Genomic DNA, 25013 nt, shown 5'->3' on the forward strand with positions numbered 1-25013 from the left:
ACTGCACCACCTCGCTACCCCTAACCTATTTATTCATATCAAAAAATTATTTGATGGAGCTAGAAAAAATAATAAAATTCATCTGGAAGAATAAAAGCTCAAGGACATCAAGGGAAATCAATGAAAAAAAAAATTCGAAAGAAGGCAGTCTAGCCCTACCAGATCTCAAATTGTATTATAAAGTGGTAATTATCAAAACAATCTGGTACTGGTTAAGAAATAGTACATGTAAAGAAGGCAAAAATGAACTGAATTTAATCTGTAATTCTTTAGACTTTCTAGATCTCTGTACAATAAAAGTTTAATTCACCAGAATGATCAGGGTACTCAGAAACAGTTTTTTTGGGTGGGTTTTTTTTTTTGGTTATTTGAGTGTAGAGTGGTACACAGCTCTTGATGCTTCAAACCTTTTTCAAAAATGTTTCTAAAAGTCTTTGGCCCACTTGCCCTCTAAGCAATGTAAATATAATTTAATCTCTTTTAAAAATGGTTTTAATTTTTATAGGACCTCAGGGGCGCCATTCTACACATAAATTCTCACTGGATACTACTGTAAATGAAGAAAAACATTCTAAGTGAGGGTTAGTTTTTTTTAAGGTTCTGATCAATTGAGATTCCAGTTTAACAAAATTTTACGGTATATATCGATCTATGACTGGCTGTTTCTCTCACACCAACATTCAAACGAGTATGGCACAATCATGGACTCAGTGAACACAGGGCTGAGTAGCTGAGGCATGTTTTACCTCTGTCATGGATGATCTGTCATCCATCACCTGGAATGCATGGGAGCTTGCCCATAGTAGGGGTCCACAGTTTATTAACTGATTTTTATTTTCTAGCAACATTGAGAACAGGAATGAGGCAAAGCTCAGAGGGAATGTCTGCCAGCTGGGTTCCCCTTCCACCATGAAGGCACTCAGCCCTGAAAGGAGCTTAGCTAATAAGGCCGCCTGGCAAAGCTTCAAAATATTTCCTGACCCAGGCCTTTGTGCTGGCTGTGTACCCGTGGCTCAAATGCCCTCCCCTTCACCTCTGCCTTTTGGACTCCTCAGTCATCTCAAGCATTACCTCTCTAGGTGGAGCCTTTCCTGATTCCCCAAGCTGCTAGGGTCCTCCATCGCCCCAAACATTATGTATATATTGTTTATACTGATACATGTATAAATCAAACGAACACGTAAAGCACTTTGCAAACCAGCTATTAAAATATTTTCATTATTATATTGTCTTCATGAGAATCTAACCCCTCCCCCCAAAGGCAAGGACTGTTCTTTTATCCCCAGTGCCTAGCATATGGGGATAAAAAAAACCTGTTGATTGATCAGCTGGGGACTCAAGCTCTCTCTTTGAACTTTCCCCGGAACTAGTGAACCTACCTGACTCTGGTCATCAGAAGAGCAGATAATAGGCCCCAGAAACTTGGACACTAGCCATGGACACTTATGGCTAGCTTTTTATCTTAATAAATAAATCTTTAAGAAAAGAAGTTCCCCTTTTCCCTTCCCAAGATCTCTTGTGAAAGCCATTCACAGAAAGAACCCTCACCATCGCTATGGCAGCAGGTAACTGCCTAACAGTTAGATCTGCCCAAGGATGGGTTGGGCTTCCTTGGGAACTTGGTAGGATTCCCCCTCCTTGGAGCACCTCACTCAGATGCTAGATGACCTCTTGGCAAGTGTGGAAATTCTTTGCCATTAGGTAAAGTGCTTTACCTAATGTGATTCTGTGCTGGAGAATCAATCTCAGAAATGCTGCTTCTAAGGTTTATCCAAAACTAAAACTTGAACCAATAAAGCCACTTCTGTCTAGGAATTTAGCCTTCAAAAATAAACACAGCTAACAAAAATGCTGAGCCATTAGTAAACTCAGACTGGAGAAGGCAAGATGGTACAGTGGATTGCATTATTAATTTGGAACCAGAGGACCTGGATTCAAATCCAGACTCTGTTACTACCTATATGACCTTGGACAAGTCACTTAACTTCTGTTTCCACATCTGTAACTGAGGAGATTGGACTAGAGAGTCACTAAAGACCGACATTAAACCTATGATCCTGGGGAAAAAGACGCCGTCATCACATCAGCCAGCCAAACAAAACCAAGACGAATAATCTTGTGTGGGGCAGCTAGGTGGCGCAGTGGATAGAGCACCGGCCCTGAAGTCAGGAGGACCTGAGTTCAAATCTGCCCTCAGACCAAACACGGACACTTACTAAGCTGTGTGACCCGGGGTAAGTCACTTAACCCCAACAGCCTAAAAACAAAAAAAAAGAATAACCTTGTGTGTCAGAGCCAAGCAAACATCTTGCCCTCACTCCAGGGGAGATCAGCAAGAAGCCATGAGCAGATGCAACTGATGCCTCTTTGTTCAAGGAGAAAGACGCTGGCCAATCCTGGATGCAGATTCTGAAGAACTGAACTGCTTAGATTTCACAGGTTCTAACCAGAGACACTGAATCGCTTCTCACAGTGAGGCCTTTATTTAGTCACTCAACAAACATTTATGAAACATTTAGGTAGACTACACTGCATGAGGTGATAAGGCAGATGCCGGAATAAATAAAAGGTTTAGATGTTTACAATCTATTAGAGGCAATAAAACACATATACAGATCATTAACTTTATTATTATTGTTGTTATAACAGTAGGTGTGTTTTATCAGTCCTAATAGATTAAAAACTCCTTTACAGAAAAACTTCAGCATTATAATAAACCTTTGTGTCAAGATTTAAAGTCTATCAAGTACTTTACAAGCATTATCTTATCTGCTTTTATAAATTAAAATATGCTAAGTGCCTAAGAGAAGTACAGCAGCCAGCTAACCAGAGGAGGCAGAGACCCACCTAGCCGGTTCCTCAGAAGACACCACCTGCAGGCGGTGGTGTTTGAACTGGATCATCAACACTGGAAAATGGGGGAAGATTGGAGGAGAAGCACATTAGCATCAAGACATCACTGAATATGCATTAAAAGATCCCAACATCCAAGTTACAAACAAACAAAATTCAATTTTTCTCCCTGGCAACCACTTAAGACGTCATTATGGATGGTTATTTGATCACCCAACAAGCTATTACCAACTTCCAACATGGAATCACAGGTCTAGAGCCAGGTCCTTCACCTCCCTAGTTCAATCCCAGCAGATGAGCAAAGTGAAGGCCAGAGAATTGGCAATGCCCCACCCAAGAGCACACAGGTAGTTAAGAGGCAGAGCTGGGATTTGAACCCAAGGATCCAGCATGGCAAAGCAGAAAGAGTCTTGGATTTGGAATCAGTGGACTTGGGTTTAAATCTCAGCTCTATTACCTGTATGACCTTGAGAAGAGTATTTAACCTCTCAGTTTCATCATCTGTAAAATGAGGGGCTTGGACTAGATGACCTTTAAGGTCTTGTTCAGCTACAATGATCCCATAACTCCTATTCAGCATTCTTTGAAATCAACCTGAAATAAGCCATTATTATTATTATTATTATTATTATTATTATTATTATTATTATTATTATTACCTAAAATATAACAATGTGGCTAGGAAAAGGAGTCCAAGTATACTGTTGTCCATAAATATTAAAAGAAACTTGTAATTTTGGCAAGGTGAATGAGAATGCCTCTGTATAAGTGAGTATCCTTTCAAACAGTGTTGCATTCTTCTCCCTTTTGTAGCAAAGAGGGGGGCTAGTCATGCCTGTGCTTCCTGTCTTGAGTGTTTCCACCAGTAGCAGAACTTCTGCTTGGGTTGTTCTTGGACAGCACGAACTGCACAGTCTACATTTCTCCCTAGAATACTCTGGACCACTGCTTTTGCCCCCACAGAAAGACAGGAAACATTCAGTGAAATTTGGGATCTTAGTTTCCAAAATATTTGCTCTTTAATGAGCTAATCTGAACTATTCAAGCATCAAGCAAAAGAAAATAAAAAGTACTAGAGATTTTCCCATCAAAATAACAAGAAGAGGCCCTCAGGACACTAGTCTAAGAGGGGGAAAAGAACCTACATGTATATAGTAGCTTTTTGTGGTGGCAAAGAATAGGAAATTGAGGGGATATCCATCAGTTGGGGAATGGCTGAACAAGTTGTGTTATTCCAATGTAATGGAATACTGTAGGAAATGATGAACAGGTGGATTTTAGAAAAACCTGGAAAGACTTACATGAACTGATGCAAAGTGAAGTAAGAACCAGGAGAATATTGTACAGAGTTAACAGCAACATTGTGCAATGATCAACTATGACTGACTTAGCTCTTTTCAGCAAGACAATTCCAAAAGACTCATGATGGAAAATACTATCCATATCCAAAGAAAGAACTGATAGAGTCTGAATGCAGATTAGAGCATTACTATTTTCACTTTATTTTTTGTAGTTTTTTCCTTTTACAACATGACTAATATGGAAATGTTTTACATGATTGAACATATATAACCTATATCAAACTGCTTACCATATTAGGGAGGAGGGAGGGGAAGGAGGGAGAAAACTTGAAACTCAAAATTTTATTTAAAAAATGAATGTTAAATAAAACTGTCCTTAAGCAGAATTGGAAAAAATTTAAATACTATTTTTAAAAAATGAGAATCACAGGTAAGTGGTACCAATATATCCAGAATTATGGGATACAACAGAATAGGGGTATGAAGAACTTGTGTAAATAGACTGCCCCAAAGGGAACAAAGACAGTTCAAGAATTTTAAATTGTTATAAATAGTTAAACAAGTATCATGTCATTCAAGTCAGTAAGGATGTATTAAGTGCCTACTATGTGCCAGGCACTATGCTCAGTGCCAGAAAATCTCTTGCTAAAGATGAAAGCAATGTCGATAATTTCTCTTTCTGTAAACCAAAATTTAGGAACACCCTATCATGGAAGTCATTTTTGCTAAAGATTATCTCATTTTCTCCAAACCCCTGGAGTGCCTACTTGATATAAGAACTAGAAAGAGCTTTTTAAATGTTTCAATTATAATAAAACTTCAATAAAGATAATTTAACGGGAAGGGGGTGAGAGGTTCAGTTTTGCCAAGTAAACCTTTTTTTATAGGTAGTCTAAATTAAGAGTATAAACCAGATTGCAGGGGAAAATGCTTAAAATATTGAAGAAAGCAATTTCTAGCCCTTCTGCCTCTTCAGACACATGCTTACATACAAATAATGAGCATACTAATTACAAATCATTTCATCTATTAGGAAGGCAGCTCTGGAAGGACACAAATTGTCCACAACCTGGAGCAAAAAGGCCTAGAGATTTTGTTTCCTATCTACTCTGAGACCATTGGTAAGCAAGGGAGCTTTAAAAATTCATGGAAATATTCTGGGACCCTGGAGAGGTACCACAGGCCTGGAGTCAGCTCAGCAGCTCTGGTTTTTAAGAAGGGGGCACAAAGGTAGATTGCTTAAACTACAGGCTGGTGATGCTGCAATTTCCAGAATGCTTTTGTTAAAGGAACTGGCTGAGGGAACTGAGAAAAGGCCACCCTGGGTGAGCAGAGTCACAGTCATAGATTTCAATTTAAAAGGAACCCTAGAAGCTTTCTAGTTGGACTCCCTCACTTTCTACTCTGAGGAACTGGGGCCCAGAGAGCTTAAGAAAATTGCCCATCGTTACATAGGAAGTAAATCCTCTGATTCCAAAGAAAGTCCTCTTTTCCAATAAGACAAACCTCATTTCCTTCCAACTAAACTGATACCGTTTGGAGGAATGATAAACATAGTATACCTGAGTTACAATGTGGTATTTGGGAAAGTCTCCTAAAATGCTTAGGGAAAAGAGAGAGGTATGGGCTAGGTCATAGTATGGTTAGTAGATTTTTAATTGGCTTGGAGTACATACCCCAAGAATGGTGATTAATGGATCAGCATCTAGCAATATCAAGAAACACCTCTATTATCCCTGGCCTCGTTTTCTCAACATTTTTAGCAATGACTTAGAGAAAGGCATAGATCAATCTATCAATCAGTAAGTATTTATTAAGCACCTTCTGTGTGTAAAAGGCATGCTCATACAACTTTTCACTGCCAGGAAGTTGGGAGTGATAGCTAACATGTAGGATGAAAGAATGGGAATCCCAGGTGTTGGCAGAGTAAATGGCTGGCCAAATCGTCATGGAATAAGATGGAGCTTATTCTCTCTTATTAGCTTTGCCATACGAAGAAGATGGGGTGCTCCAAATGGCACTGTTCATAGGATCATAATTTTGAGCAAGAAGAGATGTTGGAGATTTAGGCCCCTAAGAAGGTATCAAGTTCAACTCCTCATTTTACAGATGAGGAAGCAAAGAGGTTAAATGATTTCATCCAGACTCACTCAAGACCCTGAATGCTTTGAATGTGGGTAACCCAACTTCCTGGGACAATGCTCCAGCCATTGCAAGGCAGTACTCCCAGGGCTCCACACCAAGGTTATTGTTATTGTTATGTGACTGACCTGCTACTGTGCCTAGGGTCCCAGAGGAAGTCTCAAAGGCACCCATCAAACCCTATCTTCCTAATATCCTAGGAGGTGGCTTCCCTGAAAATAAAAGGCCCTTAACACCTTTAGATCTCTCTCAAACTGATAAAGGCAAACCAAAAAAATCTACCAGAAATGAATGAAAAGGGGGAAACCCTTTTGATGTTTGTAACAGTATTAGGAACCACACTGCAAGAAATGATTAGCTTGTGGCAGGGAAGTCTCTTCAATGCCAACCATGATGAACAAAGCTGTCTATCAGGAAGCCAGGGCCTCCCCAAAGCAGGGATCTCCCCATCTGCCCTCTAGCTGTCACCAGGAACAGAAACATTCAAAGGTGGACCACATTTCAAAGACCAGCTGATCTACTTCCCTTTGGAACTCTCCCAGTGAGCTAACTGGTGGGGGAGTAAAAATTCCAACCCCATTATATCTAGTCAGTCCCAGACCATGCTTCACAAATACCCATCTAGCCAAGCACCAGAATACCACAGCCCACCCAGCATGGGCATCTTGCCATCTCTGACCTGAACCTTCAGACCTTCTTCAACCTTTCACTCTGGGACCAATAGTTTGGTGAAGCACATGAACTCCCTATCAGAATAATGTTTTTAAATAATTGAAGGAAATGCTAAATTTTAGACGAGGCAGGGGCTCTTAACCCAGGGTCTGTGAATTTTAAAAAAATTATTTTGATAAATGTATTTCAACACAATTCATTTCCTTTGTAATTTCATGCATTTGATTGTCTTCATTTTAAAACATTATTCTAAGGCTCATAGGCTTCACCAGATTGCCAGAGGGGCTCATGACATAAAAAAAAAAAAGGTTAAGAATCCTTAAGTTAGAGATTAGTAAAAATTAGTATGTATATTTTTTCCCAGAAAAGCTCACAGACCTTCCCCCACCAAGACACTAAGGGATCTGTGGACTCTCAGTTTAAAAACTCCTGGCCTGGACCAACACTCTGCTCCTTGGTTATTACCAGGCCCCTGAATGTGTTGCATCCCCCTCTTAAAATATAAGCTCCTTAAGGGCAGGGATAGTTTCACTTTTGTATTTCTATCCTCAAAGTACCAATCTACCTCCCCCATGGTAGACAGTGCTAATTGTGTGTTTGCTTGATCTACTCACTGTATTTGGATGGTTCAGTGACTTCATTATTACTGGTTGTCCCTCCAATGCATTCAGACCACAAAACCACCACAGTGTCTCATCTCGTATAGATAATTAGACTAGCCACATGTAGGTGCCTTTGGTTCTTCTGGCTGGTTCCTCCTAGAGTCTCCATTTTAAGGAGGATGCCCAGGCCAGGTATGTTTTCACTCCTCTGTTTTCATTATTCTTTAGTCTGTACTCCTGACTCTCCACACTTTCTCTACTATGCCATAGAAACCTCTTCAACCTGAAAGGTCCCTCCACTCCTGGACTTCACACATGGGGTGTGGTACTGATAAGGATGGGATCTAGACCCCAAAAAGGAAAAACCCTGGACTTTCCTACATAGCCAAATCTCTTGGCATTCGCCTGAGGCCATAATCCCATCAACTGGCCTTTCATCCTGGCTATACCCAATCTCCCCATTCTCTGTTACCCTTAACCTAGCCTAGCCCTCCACTGTCTTAACTCCCAACCACTTCCTACCCTTAATCCTAGCTAGGCTCCATTCTCCCTTGGCCACATAGTCCAGATCCCTGGCATTCTATTACCTCACTGTCCCCACAAACTACTTGGCTACTCCTAGATTCCTCCACAGTCTTTCTGTATATAAAGTCCATCTTGTCTCCATTAAGATGCTCAGATTCTTAAAATCTAGCCAATAGCTCACTAACATTCAGACTCCCTTAAGAGTTTATCCAATATGATAGATGTTCTAATCAACTTTGTCTTTGGCTGAAAGAAGGCTTGGGTTGAATTCTTTTGGACAGCACCTACATGTTGTGATTTTGGAGTCCCAGCACCCCTAAACCTCAACATTTTAGTGGCACGTACGGGAAAACTGCCTAACCCCAAGTTCTTCTCCAGCCAAGACTGGAAGGTACATAAGCCTCCCTTCCCCCTCCCCCCCTTCTTGCTCTGCAGTTGGGGTCACTCTCCCAGCACCAAGGCTAGTCTTCCTCTCCCCATCCCCAGCTTCCTACCCCTCCCATAGTACCTACCACAGAGCCTGGCATGGTAAGGTGAACACTAGCCTGGGAGCCTTAAAGCCCTTTCTCAGCTTACTAGTCACATGACTTCACTTCTTTCAGCTTTAGTATCTTTACCTGTAAAATGGGAATGATAATAATGCTTTACAATGTCTACCTAACAACGCTGTGGTATGCTTTGTAAACCTTAAAGCCCTACATAAAATCAAGCTATTTTAGGCAGAGGACTCAACAAATATTTATTGTTGGATTTGCCCAGTGTGTGGGACAGCGACTCTAAACCAATTAAACTCAGACTTCTCAAGGTGGAAGCAAAGGTTACTTTTTATTACAATCTCGAGAGAAGGGGTGTCTGCTTCCCCGGTACACTTCCAGAAGGAGAGAGGCGAGGCACAGAAAGCAAAATGAGATTATATGCCCTAAGGGGGGGGACTCCACCCACCACTATCCCTTACTCCCATTGGCTGGGAAGGTGGGCTTACATTCTAGGCAAGAAAATTCAAAGACAAAGAATAAGGAAACAGGGTATAGCCAATCCAAACGTATATGTGCTTATTAAGCAGTGGTGTGGTGATCAGGAGGAGGTTTAGGGCTGAATTCCCAAGAGTTAGGTAATTCCTAGGAAACCGAAATTTACTGCAATTTCCCCTCCCTAACCCCCTTCCCCTTTATCCCAGAGACAAGAAAAGGTGGGAAGCTTTTGAAAAGGCAAGCAGTTCAGGTTGGGGGCAGGGCTATTCTTTCTGCTAAGCATTTAAGAAAAAAAAACCAGGGTCTGAGCGGGGGAGGGTTTTGAAAGCAACAATCAAGAAATATTAACAAGAACTACTGATCCCCCGAGGAGGCTTCACTTCTGAGAGATCATCTCTCACATCAGTTTTGAAATTCTAAGTGTAAAAACAATCGTGCTTTCATTCTTTTGCCTCTGACACATCAGTAAATACCCACAGATCAGGGCTTTTTAAAGGAAGACACTGTAGGAACTACCAGAACTAAAAACATTACCTTGTCTAGTGCCTTCTCTCCCTCTCACCATAGAGCTTGCTTTGTATGTATTTGTTTGCATGTTGTTCCCTATTAGATTGTAAGCTCCTTGAGGGCAGGTATCTCTTTGAATCTCTTTTAGTAGCCCCAGTGCTACCAAAACACCGCGCCTGACACATTGATTCTTAGGGAAAAGACCTTCCTAGTTTATACCAGGGCTTGGGCACAGTAGTTAGGCATAAACTAAGATATCAGATTTCCCTAAATCAGTTCTGTCTTTGGTTTTTTGGTTTTTTTTTTTTAAAGCAGAGAGCTTTAGTTACCGCAGAAGCCTAGGATGGGTGTGACCCAGTGAATGAAACAAAAGCCAGGAGCCGGGAAGTTTGAATCCCAATTCTGTAGTTCATTCCATTTGTGGCCCCGATCAGAGAGCTTGCTGGTTTCCTGACCTATAAAATGAGGTTAACTCTTCTCCTCATCACCACCACTCCCACGCTCCCCCAACCCCAGCGACATACATGCTAATAAAAAATACCACTGAAATGAAATAAAATTCACCACAAGGCAAGCTAGAAACATGAAGTGTAGATGCAAGTATAAAACAGGAGCAGAACGGCCTCTGGGTTAGGTTGCAAGTCCCTAAGTCAAAGTAACCAGAAAAACCAGGTTAAAACAACCCCTCCCTGAGGCACAGCAAGGTGGCACAGGGACTCAGGAGGACCTGAGTTCAAATCCGGCCTCAGACACTTGACACTTACTAGCTGTGTGACCCTGGGCAAGTCACTTAACCCCAACTGCCTAAAAAAATAAAAAATTAAAAAACCCTCCCTGAGCTGTTTGTCCCCAAACATGTAATCTATTGAAAAGAATAAGTTATAGTTTTAGCAGAAGGTTTTTGTTTTTATCACTTTGCAACCAGAGGACGAAAAGGAAAAGCAGCAGCAGTGCTGGCACCTTTGGAGGCTTTGCTTATAGCTAGAAGTCTTCTCTCCAAAGGGGTTACCTTTAATGACAAGAACCCTGATCCCCAACTCGGCCACATTAATTTTTTACAAATGATTTAGCTCTTTGGCACCTTGAACTCCAGCAAAGCCAGCCAAAGAAGAAGAGCAGCTGCCAGTGGAAGGGGACTCTCCCTGACTTAGGCAAATGCAACAAGTCTAGACCGGACTCTTAAGAACGGAAAGCATGGATGGGATGCTGGCCCTGGAGTCAGGAAAACCTAGTTTAAAATCCCACTTCAGACTCTTGCTGTGTGACTAATGGGGTGATGGGACCTGGACCCCTAAAAGGAAAAAGCAACTGAGTCACTGAATTTTCCCATTCATTTCAGTAGCCCAGATCACTGGGCCTCTGCCCCAGGCACCTGGCCCATCCCAGCCCACCTAGATCACCTAATTAGCTTATTCACATTCCTTTCACTATTGCTCTTGGCCCACCCCAGACTACTAGCACATTACCCACCACTCCTTAATCCCATCTGTATTACCTAATTAACCACTACTGGATGGTCCTTTCACTGTTCGGCACCTGGTCTACCCCATACTTACCACTCCTTAATCCCATCCTGATCATTTCACAGTTCTTTTTGTATATAAGCATCAGTCAGATTTGAGTGCCAGAATTCATTTCAGGTGGATGCTGCCCACCCAGTACCTCGACATCTCTGGGTTCCCAGCAACCCCAAACCACATTATAACCCTTGGGAATCCAAAACCTCTCTAAGTCTCAGATTTCTCATCTACAAAATGAGAGATACCACTCCCACTTAAGAGTACACTTAGAGTTGTGGGGCTCGAACAAATGTGTACAAAGTGTTCTGCAAAGCTTAAAGAGCTCTATAAATGTTGGTTGTTACTATTACTGTTATTATTATTAAAGGTTTCTGAGCTCCTACCCTTTTGCCCCATAGCCAGGTATTCCTTAAAAACCAGAGTGGTCAACCCACGGCCCTAGGGCCACATGTGGCACATTAGAACATGATCTGAGAACCAGGAAGTAACCAGGGAAGGACAAAATTACCACTACAAGACATATCAATTACATCATTTAAATTAAATCAATTGAACTCAGGTCTTCCTGACTCTAGGCCTGGCACTCTATTCACTTTGCCACCTAGCTACTCCTACCATTGAACATAGAAATCTAAGTCACTGTGTGGCTGGCAGGGATCTTTATGTGTGGTTTAGTGGCATCATTTCTATTTGAGTTTGACATCACTGGTCTAGAAGGAGGAATTCTTAATCTTTTTTGTATCATGGATCCCTTTGGCAATTGCCTTTGGTGAAGCCTATAGGAACCCTTCTCTCCTAACTCCAGGATTCTGGGACTCATTAATAAAAGTGTTTTGTCTCCCTCGTCAGAACCCATGGACAGCAGAACTTTGTCACTACCACTCACTTGGCCTCCACAGACCATCTTGTGGTCTTTTTGGAGTGGGGTTGGGTTTTTTTTGAGCTGCTTCAACTCTTATGGCTTCTCCCTTTCTGTTTCAGAGGTTGCAAAAGGGAGGGAGGCAGGCCAATCCAACACTATGCCCCCATGGAGCAGGTCTGTCAGTGCACATTCCTTGAACAGACTGGAACGGCAATGAACCATGTCAGGATTGAATAGGATGAAGAAAACAGTCTGAATTGTATTTTGGAAACTGTGCAGTGCCTTTGATGTCCCCAAGCTCTTCCCTGAAATGAAGGTTTATCTTTTTGACATCAGGGTTTTTCTAGTGCCACTCTATAGCTTCAGGGAGGGAAGGGAATAACCATTTATACATATTGCCTACTACTTGCCAGTCATTGAGCTAAGCACCTTTACAAACATCTCTTTGGATAACCAAAAGAACTCTTTGAGAAAGATGTTCTTATGGGGCAGCTAGGTGGCACAGTGGATAGAGCACCGGCCCTGGATTCAGGAGGATGTGAGTTCAAATGCGGCCTCAGACACATAACACTTACTTAGCTGTGCGACCCTAGCTAAGCAAGTCACTTAATCCCACTGCCTAGCCAAAAAAAAAAAAAAGAAAAAAGAGAAAGATGTTCTTATTATCCCCATTTTACCCCTGACTCCTAACCTGGTTCTCTGTCCCAGGCATTCTTAACCTGGGTTTCGTGACCTTTCTTTTTCTTCATATTTTAATAACTATTTCCATATAATTAGCTTCTTTTAAAGTCCTATGTATTTTATTTTATGCATTTAGGAACATTATTTTTTTTTTGGTTGGGCAATGCCCCCATTAAGTGACTTGCCCAGAGTCACATAGCTAGTGTTATGTGTCTGAGGCCGGTTTTGAACTCAGGTCCTCCTGAATCCAGGGCCGGTGCTCTATCCACTGTGCTACCTAGCTGCCCCCAAAAACATCATTCTGAGAAGGGTTCTAAAGGCTTCACCAAAGGCAGTTGCCAAAGGGGTCCATGACACAAGAAAGATTAAGAATTCCTGCTCCTCTAGACCAGTGACGTCAAAGTCAAATAGAGGTGCCACTAAGCCACACATAAAGATCCCTGCCAGCCACACAGTGACTTATAAAACTATGTATTAACATTAACTATGTTCAATGGTAGGAGTAGCCAGGTGGCAAAGTGGATAGAGTGCCAGGCCCAGAGTCAGGAAGACCCGAGTTCAAATCTAGCCTCAGACACTTACTAGCTGTGTGACCCTAGACAAGTTACTTAACCCTGTTTGCCTCAGTTTCCTCATTTGTAAAATGAGCTAGAGAAGGAATTGGCAAATCACTCCAGTATCTTTGCCAAGCAAATCCCAAATGGGGTTCCAAAGAGCTGGATATGGCTGAACAACAAATGTTCTATTGTATTTTTATTTTGCTAGCTATTTCCTAATTACATTTTAATCTGGTTGGCCGCCCCTCAGCAGTGTTCTGCTTGCTCCAGACCACCTAGCTGCTTAGCTCATATTACCTCTCCAACCCTCTGTACCATTGCCTCCCCCCTCCCCCCCAATACATTGCTTGTCTTTTAACCAAGTCCAAATATTTACTTGCTCTGAACCAGTCCTTATTGGTAACTGTGTGCACCACAGCATGAAGCGCCCAAGATAGAAGGGGGCCTGTGTATTTTTTAGAAAAGGAAACAGGGTCAGAGAAAGATGAAGTGGCTTGCCCAAATCTCCTCCCATCTAGGACTTGATGCCACATCTCCTGACTCTCAGCCAATGTTCTTTCCACTGCAGGGTTCTAGCTCACCAAATGTTCTAAGGTAAATGGCAGAGGGGTATTTTAAGAAGAAAAACAAGTGTATCTTCTCAGTCTGTTCTGACTGATGTGGCCACCTTTTCTCCCAGGTTACTCATTGACTAATCATGCTTAGTTGGCTTTCTTTTCTCTGGGCAGTATTGATCTGAATGGAATAAAACACCTCATGGGGAAACTCCATGTCATAGGGCCTCATTCTAGGGGAACCACTTAAAAACAAAACTTTGTTCATTTCATCAATGGCATGATCCATTGCCAAGATTTTTTTTCCCTTGCGTTCTCTGAAACTAATTTCTAGCTCCCAGCTATGTCCTTCGAAGATTTTAACCCTTTCACTGTTACTACGCATACTCCCATGGCCTAGAGCTTTAGATCAGCAATGATTTCAAGATGCCAAGGCATATGCTATAGAGAAAGAAACTTAGATGTAGAGCCAAAAGACTGGGCCTTGAGTGCCAGTTCTGACACTGACTAGCTATGGGACGTTGAGCAAGTCACTCAGTTTGCCTGGACGTGAAAGAAGACTAATTACTACCTGTTATGGGGCTATTGAGGCCATCTAATAAGGTCATGACACTTCCTTTCCCAGCCTCCAAAAAACAACGTGCAGGGGGAGTCATAAAGGGTAGGGGACAGGGTGGTTTTGGCATTATGTTTGCATTTTAGCTAAAAAATGGCTTAGAATAATATCTCAGGATGAAGAAAACCACCCATACTGAAAGATGAGAATATGAAGTTTTGGTTTGGAAGAATATTTCCTGTAGGAATATGAGTATTATTTGACAGGCAGAACAGAGTAGTAGATAGAAGACCAGCTCTAAAGTCAAAAAACATCTGGGCTCCAGCTCTGCTTCTGACACACATTGCCTAAAGGACCCTAGACAAGTCAACTAATCTCTCAGTGCCCCCAGGTAATTTTCCAAGGCTATAAATTATAGATTCAGGGAATTTTTACACTAGGAGCCCCTACTTTATTTTTTTGAATGAACAAAGCATTTATTATTCAGTTACTATTTGCAGTGTTGTTATTTAGTTCTTCAGTCATGTCTCTTTATGACAGCACGCCAGGCCCTTCTATCCTCCACTATCTCTTAATGTCTGACCAACCTCATGTTCTTTGTTTTCATGACACTATATCTCCATCTCATCTTCGGCCATCCCCTTTTACTTTTGCCTTAAATATTTCCCAACATCATGGTCTTTTCCAATGAGTCAAATCTTCTCATTATGTGGCCAAAATATTTAAGCTTCAACCTCAGTAGCTGACCTTCCAGTGAGCAGACTGAATCAGGAGTCCCCTACTTTTATGAAATTACATCACCCTTCAAAAAATTATTATTCAAAAATAATTTTCTAAATCCTAACCAATTCAGCTAGCTAGTCCAGCTCTGGAAACAGTTGGTTCGTTGTGAGTTAGAATGAGCCAGCACCAGCACTCTATCTCCATTACCGTCCATGTAAATGCTGACCCATCACTGGCATTTTCAAAATGTATTTCTGGAATTTAGGGGCTTCTAAGTGAAGGGGCTGTTAATCCTTCCTCCTACCCTTCAAGACTTACCCATTTAAATTTGTTAAGCTGTTAACAGATCAAATTTCAGCCTGAGAAGCTTGATACTCTCCTTTGAATTTGTGTGTAGCTAGGTACATCTGCTGAGCCAACCAAATTCTTAAATTTTCCTATGGATTCCCCATAGCTGACTTAAAGACAGTCTTGTTAATACTAACACATCATCCAGGGAGCCCAAAGTGATTATCTACATATATACATACACACGTATGTATGTATATATATACATACACACATCAATATATACTTATACATATAAATCACATATACAAATAAATCCACACATATAAATCATGTATATAGTATTACATGTATACTTGTCTGCACATTATTTTCACCTTTTTAAGAATCCAAGTCTTATACCTGTGCCAAATTACAAAGCTAAGAAAAATGTTTATGGTTGATTTACAAGCTTCTTGTAGCTACAAGGAGTACTGCTCAACCGTTCACACCCTTGTATCAAAGTGCCCCAGGGAACACTTTGTTGCTTATAGGCCACTGTGAATTTATTTTACCAGTGTTTTTACTCAAATGTTTACTGTTTCTAGTCTCAGAAAACTTCCGTTAGCTGCTTCTCTTTCCAGCCCTCCAAAAAAAACTTTTCAAGAGAAAGCTGAGTACACTGAACTCCCAGGGTATAAGAAACACACTCTGTTTAGGAAATTAGCCCCCAAGGGCAAGGCCAAGAAGAAATCATAGCAGTGTTTGTGACTCGGTCTGGTTTCCACTGCCTCGGCTGGTAAGTTAGTTTCATTCTTTGCCTTTTCAGATCAATCAGTAAAGTAAGCACTTGTTGATCTCTTACTCCAGGCTAGAATCTAGATCTTCTCATTGTGGTACAGGAGAAAGAGCACCAGCTGTGCAGTCTGAGAGGAGTTGGATTCAAATTCTGCCTAGAATGACTGAGTGGCCCACCCTAGGCTACAATTTATTTTGCCGTAAAAAGACCGGGAGGGGTAGAGTACCTGACCTCAGAGATCTCTTTTAGCGCTAGATCAATAATCTTATCTTTCTAGGTTAATTTCACATTGTATTCTAAACTTCAGCCAAACTAGCCTGTTTACTACCTTACCTAATCCCAACATCCCACCCACCTTCCCTGCCTCCCATCCCCCTGCTTGACTCTGGGACTTTGAAGTTTTATTCTGAGAAAGCTCTCCTCCTCTGGCAGTTTCTTGGAACTTCAAGGCTGAGTCCCATATGTCATCTCCTCCTGGAGGCCTTTCCTGAGGATAGCTCCAGTTATTAATGTACACACACACACACACACACACACACACACACACCCTTCCTATGAATTTATTGTATATATACCTCATATTTACTTGTCTGTGAATGTTAAATTCCCACAGTTGAATGTAAACTTCATAAAGTTGAGAATGTTTTGTTTTTGTCTTTATATCCTCAGCGACTGGCCCACAGGAGGGAATCAATAAACCATTTATCAACTGATCCGCTAACAAAGGGAACTCAAATATAAATGAGGCAATCCTGCCCTCAAGGAGCCTGCATTTCACAAATAAGTAAAAATAGGATCCATACAAACCCAATAAATGCACAGGTATAGGGGTGGGAGCCACTAATAACTAGGACCATCAGGAGATAGCTGTTGAGATGACCTTTAAAAGGAGCCAAGTGTTCCAAGAAGAACTGATGACAAAGGAGGCCAGGAGGCAAAGGTATGGTGGCTAGAAATAAAATAAGTATGGGGGACTGCAAGTAGGTCAGTTTGACTACAGCCCTAACAGAAACAGGGAAGTTAGAAAGGGGCCTGGTTTGGGGGTGAAGATCATGATCTCCATTTTAGAGTATAAAGCATGATATTATGCCATAGAAAAGAAACAGATAATGAAAGTAATAAAACACTTTGCAAATGGAAAAGGTGGAAATGGTCAATGATGATCAATTCTTTAAAAACTTCCATCTTATGGAAGCTTGACTTCTTAATGATTTTAGAAACATTTTTCTCTTCAGCAGGAAGTAGAACACAGCAGGGTATTTGTAACCAACAAAAATAAAAGTGAATTGAGGACTCTGGTACCTATAATGTGATATATTCTTTTCTATAAATCATGGAAGACCTAGGGAATCACCTGACTACTTAGAACACTGCCGATGGGGTTGTCAACACTTAGGGTATTCAGGGCCCAGTATTAGGTAAAAACCTCTTTCGAGTGAACCCAACTCATGCCTTTTCTGTGGCCATCCAGGTAGGGGCTAGGCCGAAGGATAGCTCAGTACAGTCTGGGGGGAAAGGACTGGCTAATCAAATTAGACATTTAAGTTATTGGAAAACAGTTTTTAAGCAACCCTCAAGGACTTTAGAAGCACCTATGTCAAGGCAGTGTACAAAGACCATGGGTATTTTGGTTACCAATCATTTCTAAAAACAAGCAACACTTTGCTAGCCTAATTCTAACAATCATAAACTTAAATACAAGCTGGAAGGGAAACCTCAAAGGCCATAGCCCACACAGGAACAACAATCCCTATTTCAATGTACCAGGCAAAGGGCAACACAATTTTTGCTTGAAAGGGGAACTGAGTGATACAGTGGATCAACTGTAGTCTCAAGAGTCTCAATAGAAGACCCAAGTTCAAATCCTGACATATGTTTGTGTGTGACCCTGGGTAAATCATTAATCTCACTTGCCCTCAGTTTTCTCAACTGCAAAATGGGAATAACAGCAGCCCCCACCTCTCAGGGTTGTTGTGAGGATCAGAGATAATGCATACAAAATGCTCTGCAAACCTTAAGGAGCTATATAAAGGCTAGTGATGAGGATGAAAATGGTGACGACGATGATGATGATTGCACAGCCTCTAAAGAAAGCCCATCCCACTTTGGGAGAACACTAATTGTTAGAAATTGTTTTATTCTATCAAGTCTAAATCTGCCTCCACCCATAGACTCCTCCAAAAACAAACAGAACAAATGCAATCTTACTTCCAAATGACAACCTTCCAGGTCTGAGAGGACAGCCCACATACCATTTCCCAAAAATCTTAAGCTAATCAAACATCTCTGGGTCCCTTCAACCTAATCTATCAACAAACATTTATTAAGTACCTACCGTGTTCCAGGCATAGGGGATAAAAGGACTAAAATGAAACAAAATATGCCTGAAAGAGTTTACATTCCAACAAAAAAATCTGGGAAGAAAAGCATTAACATGGGGGGAGGGGATTAGGTAGGAGGTGGTACTTTTGAAGGAAACTAAGGATTCCAAAGTGGAGCTATGGAAATAATTGCATTTCTGCTGGGCAAAGACACACAGGAGAGATGGCATCTTTCATGTAAGCTGCAGCAAGAGGGTCCCTTTGGCTCCACTTAAAAGTACACAAAGGGGAATCACGTATAATAAGGCTGAAACAACGGCTTGAGAAAGGCACCTATTTGATCACAGAGGTAACAAGGAGCCACTGGAGTTTGAGAAAGGGAATGTCATGGTTAGGCCTGTGCTTTAGAAATACCACTTTTGCAGCCAAATGGAGAACAGACCAGGAAAGGGAGACACTGGAGTTAGGAAGACCTATCAAGAGACTGTTTTCCAAGGCCCAGGTGAGAGATGACGAGGGAGCTGGTGGCCCTGTGAGTGGCAATGTAAACACTGTCATGAAAGAAGGAAAAAGGAGATTTGGCACCTGCTAAGGTTTGTAGGCTAAGCAAGAGTGAGAAAAGTTTGTTGCAATCCTAGGTGATACTGTTTGACAAAAACGGGGAAATTAGGAATAGGGGTAATTGTTGAGAAAGGATACTAAATTGAGTTATGGGCATCTTTGCCTCCTGGCTTCCTTCCAGTCTCTGCTCAAATCCTATCTTCTGCATGAAGCCTTTCCCAGTCCTCCTTAATCTTAGGCAGTCCCTCTGAGACTCTCTCCAGCTTCGGCAGTCTCTTGTTTGTATAGAGCTGCGCTAACGTCAGACTGTGAGCTCCTTGAAAACAGGCCGTTTTTTTTAGCCTCCTTTGTAACCCCAACACTTGGCACCATACTTGACACATAGTAGGTGCTTAACAAAGGCTTGCTAATTTGACAGGTTGGGTTTTCAATACTGTTCAAAATGTCCAACAGGGAGGTGGTGATGTGGGATTGGCACTCAAGACAGACTAGGGCTGAGTAAAAAGGATATGGGCTAGAGATGATAATGGGACTCATGGGAGCTAATGAAGTCACCAAGAGAGTATGAGGAGAGAAGAGGGCCCAAGACAAAACCTTGGGGCATACCCTGTCAGTCGGACAAACTGCATTTATTAAGTGCCTACTGTGTGCCAAGTGATATACTAAGGACCCAGCTGGGGGATGAAATATGAATGATGATCCATCCAAGAAGACTGAGGAGTTCTCAGGTAGACAGAGAACCAAGAGAAAGAAGTGACATGAAAACCCAGAGAAGAAAGAGTATCCAGGAGAGAGGGATCACCATTGGTAAATGCTGCATTTGAGGTCAAGAAGAATGAGCATTGAGGAAAAAAAGACATCTGATCTGACAATTAAGAGAGTTTGGGAACTTCGGCAGAGAGCTGTTTTAGCTGAGTGATGAGGTCAAAAGCCAGTTTGCAAAGGGCTGAGTGAGGTTCACTAATTCAGACTGGCTTGTTGCCAAGCTAGCTTTAATTAGTAAGATTTTATTGGAAATGCTACCACAGTATTTAGATGGGCCAAAGCTATGTAAAACCACATTTTCTGTGGAAAACAAGGCCCCTGAAATAGTTCAATTCAAGTATTTTATAACTCTACAGTGGGTTTCAACATACTGGAGAAAGCCATATTGTTCACTGGAAAACATCCTATAAATACTTCATAATTCATTCATGTACTCTAGGCCTCAGCCACAAATTGAAAAAAAAACATTTTTAGTTATCTCACAGAAAGTCTATAAAAATAGGAAAAAAGCAACATCTGTGGCATATAAATTTAAAATTTCCATTGCATATTTTCTACTAATTTAAGGCACTACTTTCATATGCCATAAAGTATCTGAGAATAAAGCTCAGGAGGTGAATGAATATTTTCAGGCCACAGGGGTTCCATTTAGTAAATGACTTCTTTGCCCTAGCCCACTAGCCTCAGAGAGCTCACCTCAGGAAGGTGAACAATTTACTTCTTATTATACCCAAAGGCTCACCGTTGCTTTCTGGAGCTGATGGAGAGTGATGAAAGTATGTGTAAAAGATTGTTTCATATTTTAGCATCATACCTCAAGCCACCTTGAAAGAAAATCTTAAATTTTTACTGAAAAATATTGTATGTATTACAGCCAGATGAATGAAAACTACTCCCTCAAATGAGATATTTTCCACTTAAACTCTTATAGGGGAAGAAGCCACGGATGTCACAGCTTGATATAGGAAAACACAGAATGGGAGTTAGGAAGACCTGGGTTCAAATCTAGACCTAGATATTTACTAGCCCCATAACCCTGGGCAATTCACTTAATCTCTTTCAGCCTGTTAAATGTGGCATCTGTAGGCATCAACTGAGATAACAAGTAAAGCTTTGTAAACCTTAAAGCCCTACACAAATGCTAGCTATTATTATTAGCTGGGCGATCATAAATATTACTTTACTTCTTCAAATTGCAAATGGGGATAACAACATCATTAATACATAACACCTTCACAGGACTGGTTGTAGGTCTCAAATGAAATAATAAGATTGCATGGTTAGAGTAGGAAGGCAATTTAAATACCATCTAAGCCAACCCTCTCATTTTATAAATGAGGAAACTAAGTCCCAGAGCAGTTCAGTGCTTTGCCCAGAATGACAGAATAGGAGGCAGTGGTGGAATTTGAATCCAGGCCCTCTGACTTCAAATCTAGCATTCTTTGCACTATGCAAAATAAATTGCTATATATTACTATCTTGGATCTGATGCTTTACCAGCTGACTAAACGTGGTCGACTCAGTTCACAGCCTCAGTTTCTTCAACTGCAAAATAGGAGTTAAAAATAATTCTTGGGCTATGTTCTAGCTCATAGGATCAGGAAGAAAATGTTAGGCAAACCTTAAGCACTAAATAAATCAACGTGCTCAAGGTCACCTAGTCAGATACCATTATTTTGGGAGTGAGGAAACTGAGGCCCAGGGACTTTCATACTCCCTTCCCAAAATGGTACAATTAGAATAGAAACTTAGAATTTTACCCAACATCTCACACATTAATATGCCAGCAACTAATTATCTCAATTCCAATTTTTTTTCCACTGGTGACTGATATGGCTACCTTAACTGGTGTCAGTTAAAAGTTGTTAGTCTCCTGGGCATTCTTTTTTATTAACCAGTGACGTACATTAAAAGAACCTGCCTGAAGAACTACTCTGAATATTTAACAGATTGCTCTGAGACCCTCCTCCAGCCCACTGCAATGATTCCAGAACTGGGGTGGAGTTAGGGGGAGTGAGCAGGGAAGGAAGCAACGAAGTAATTTATCGATCGGCCCACAGATTGGTAATTCTTGGCACCCCTGATGCCAAGTGTTGTATAAGCAGAAAGGAAGACCTAGGTAAACAGTCCTAAAGCAGACAAATACTCTGCCGAAAATATCAAATAAAGCACAGCCAAGAGATGAACAGAAGAATATTAGAAAGGAGGCCACAAGTGAGCAAGAGAGAGAATCAAAACCCTCTCTAGTGAGGTAGTTATTGCCAAAGCATTAGGGCAGCCCACAGCATTTACTTTAGGTTACCACAACTTATTGTTTTCATATGGCTATTTATTTGTAGGTAGCCATCATAAGCAAATTCTCATTACTTCATAATCGAAACCAGGCTCAGGATCACTATAGCATTTCCTTCCTTGTCTTGGAAACAAAAATGTTATGGACTTCCTAACAGCTATGTTAGAGCCCACCTTGCCACACACAAAACCCAATGAAGAGGAGAGATACACTTGTCCATTTCCCCTTAATTTTTCATTTTGTATTTTATAGACATCTCAGTGCTCAGTCCTCACTCTTGTCTAAGCAAACCTCAGAGACAGTAAAACGGCATGTGGGTTCCCCCCTTTCCTCCCCCCCCACTTGAAAACATCAAACATTTTCAGAAGCCTATGTAGCAGGGGAATCAGAAAACCACCTCTGACTAAGACTTCTGGAGCATGTTTTTCAAGCTGACCCACTTCCACATTAGTCATATTGGTTCACAATATCTCACTTCTAGGTGCAACAGTAATTGTTCCCTGCCTGTACAATTCTCTGAACGCAGCAGGCTTCCAGCGAAATGCAATACATTTAATACTGCCACCCCCACCCTCATCTCACCCCCTATCTTCGAGTCAAATTGCTCCATCAGCCAGCCTCAGAAAACAGACCTGTTCAGAGATCCGGTGCCTAACCTGAAACAATTTGGTCTCTCATAGGAAAAGAGAAGAGGAAATCATATTTGCAGGGCGATAGGAGGAAAGTTAAAGCAAAAAAGCAGAGCTCTGATCAAGTATGAAATACTTTACACCCCTTGACTTTTGAGATCAAATATAAGCTTCGTAAGCAGGATATGGTGAAGTCTGTGGGAGATGCCCACAAGACTGAAGACCATCTTTTTAAAGAGAGCTGAAATTAGGTGAGAAGGGCCTACTCGAAATACATATGCACAGGCAGGCTCCACAAATGCAAGCCTGTACTGTTCAAAAGACAAGCTCAGGGCGTCCTAGGAAGAAAGGCAGAATGGAAAATTGAAAGATTGAAGCATTTTCTGGGAGGGAAATGCTTAGCATTCATGCAGTGCTTTCTTTGTAACCACAGCACTTAATTCAGAGCCTGTCACACAGCGCTTCATTCAATGCTTGACTGACTGATTGACCCCTGGTTCAAGGACTTAGCCCAGGAAAAGGACAGCATCTTTCCCCATGCCCCTTGGGGCTGTTGCTCCTGGGTTGGGGTACTTCACCACTGTCAAAGAAGGCAGAACTTTCTATAGCCCACCTCCGGCCAAAAGCGCCTTTTAAAAAAACAATAAGACGCCCATGTTTGGGGGTGTGGGGCATGAGAATAGGGGAAAGAAGAGAGGAAGAGTATGTGGACGATCCATTACAAATAAGGCATTTGCAGCAGAACAGAAGATGGGGGCTGACCACAAAGGAAATGCGATTGATTTCATATGCGATTGATTCATACTCATATTCTCTCTCATTCTCTCTCTCTCTCTCTCATCTCTCTCTCTCTCTCTCTCTCTCTCTCTCTCTCTCTCTCTCTCTCTCTCTCTCTCTCTCTCTCTCTCTCTCTCTCTCTCTCTCTCTCTCTCTCTCTCTCTCCCCTTTCTGTCTCTATCTTTCTTTTTTGCCTTCGTTTCCCACGGATGGAATCACATGCTGAGAACTGCAGCAAGCAACCTCCCCCACCTTCCCGGGGGATAGATAAAGACGCCCAGCCGGACACCCCTCCCCTCCCCGGGGGCAGGAAAGAAACCCGGACCTGAGCCCCACCGGCCCTGGGGCAGCCAGAGGCAGCTTCTATTCCGGAGCCCATGCAGGAAAGAAAGGCTCGGCCGTCAGCTGGGTGACAGCGGCGTGTCTTCCATCCGCACCCCACCCCATGCATGCACACACACATGCACATACTCACACATGCATCTCTACACACGCCTCCAGGAGCCGAGGATTGGCTTGCATGGGGGTGAAAGCCAGGCAGCTCCGGGAGGGCCAGCTGGGCACAATAGCCCCGGGGCCAGCCCAGCGCACCAGGCAAACAAATGCACACTTAGACAGCTGCCCTCCCCCGCCGCCGACACGTTCGCAGCGCGCTGGCGGCGGCCACGGTCACAGCCACGGCCCGGCCCGGGGGCCCGAGGTGGGACCCCCCCACACACCCCGCTGCAGCAGAGACTGCGGAGGAGGTGGGGGTGGGGCCCGGGCCGGGAGGCAGACACACGCGCGCACACACGCACACGCGCGCACACACACACACACACACACACACACACACACACACACACATACACACACACGCACACACATCCGCCAGCCCGAGCCTCGGCCAAGCTGGGCACGGGCAGGTCTGGCGGCAGCCCCGGGCCCGCGCCCCGCCCGGCCCCCTACCCGCGGGCGTGCTCCGTCTCCTCCTCATTGTCTCCGTCGATCCCGCAGGTGTCTTGGTCGTCGAGCTCCAGGCTCTGCTGGCTGGCGGCCGACTCGCTGTCCTCCGCCATCGCGGCGAGCGAGCGAGCGACAGGGCGAGGGCGAGCGGAGCCGAGGAGAGCAGAGAGTGACAAGGCGGCGGCGGCGGGAGCACCGCCCGTGGGAGTGTGAGCGAAGCCCGGGCGCGGGCGCCCGAAGCCGCCAGGAGCTCCCTCTAGCTGCCGTCCTCCTCCCCTCCTCCCCCTCCCTCTCCCCCTCCCCCTTCCCCCTCCTCCGAATTTGGGGAGAGATCGAGAGAAAGCGCGCGCACACGCGGCCCCCGAGCCCGGCCCGGGCACCCGGGGTCTGGGGGGGCCAGTCCGCAAGGTCTGGGGGACGCGGAGGAGCGAGGAGCCTCGGCCAGGAGCCCGGAGCCCGGAGCCGGCCCAACACGCAGGGAGCACCCCCAGGCAACTCCCCCTCCCTCTCGGTTTCCCGTCTGAAAAATGAGGCGAGGGGGTGGGCTAATGATAAGCGTCGCAATTCGATTTAAAAGGCCCCGAAGCACAGGCCTCCCAATCCAGCTGTGTTCCAGAAGGAGCTGAAGCT

The 25013-nt window shown here is 43.0% G+C and overlaps 1 protein-coding gene across 3 annotated transcripts in view; it reads right to left on the reverse strand.

Moving 5' to 3' along the window:
* The window catches only part of NMT2 (N-myristoyltransferase 2), an 89147-nt gene extending 64542 nt beyond the window's left edge, over window positions 1-24605 (reverse strand). Inside the window, exon 1 of one of the 3 annotated variants that reach the window (XM_020987496.2) lies at window positions 24387-24605. In XM_020987496.2, the coding sequence (XP_020843155.1) occupies window positions 24387-24496 (110 nt within the window). In that variant the 5' untranslated portion in view covers window positions 24497-24605. Of the gene's footprint in view, window positions 1-23763; window positions 23851-23913; window positions 24171-24386 lie in introns of those variants that run through there. The other 2 variants (XM_020987497.2, XM_020987499.2) reach the window with 2 other exon arrangements.
* Between the last annotated feature and the right edge of the window lie 408 nt (window positions 24606-25013).

This window comes from Phascolarctos cinereus, unplaced genomic scaffold (genome assembly GCF_003287225.1).
Source record: "Phascolarctos cinereus isolate Bilbo 61053 unplaced genomic scaffold, phaCin_HiC Scaffold_1;HRSCAF=81, whole genome shotgun sequence".
Taxonomy (NCBI): Eukaryota; Metazoa; Chordata; class Mammalia; order Diprotodontia; family Phascolarctidae; genus Phascolarctos; species Phascolarctos cinereus.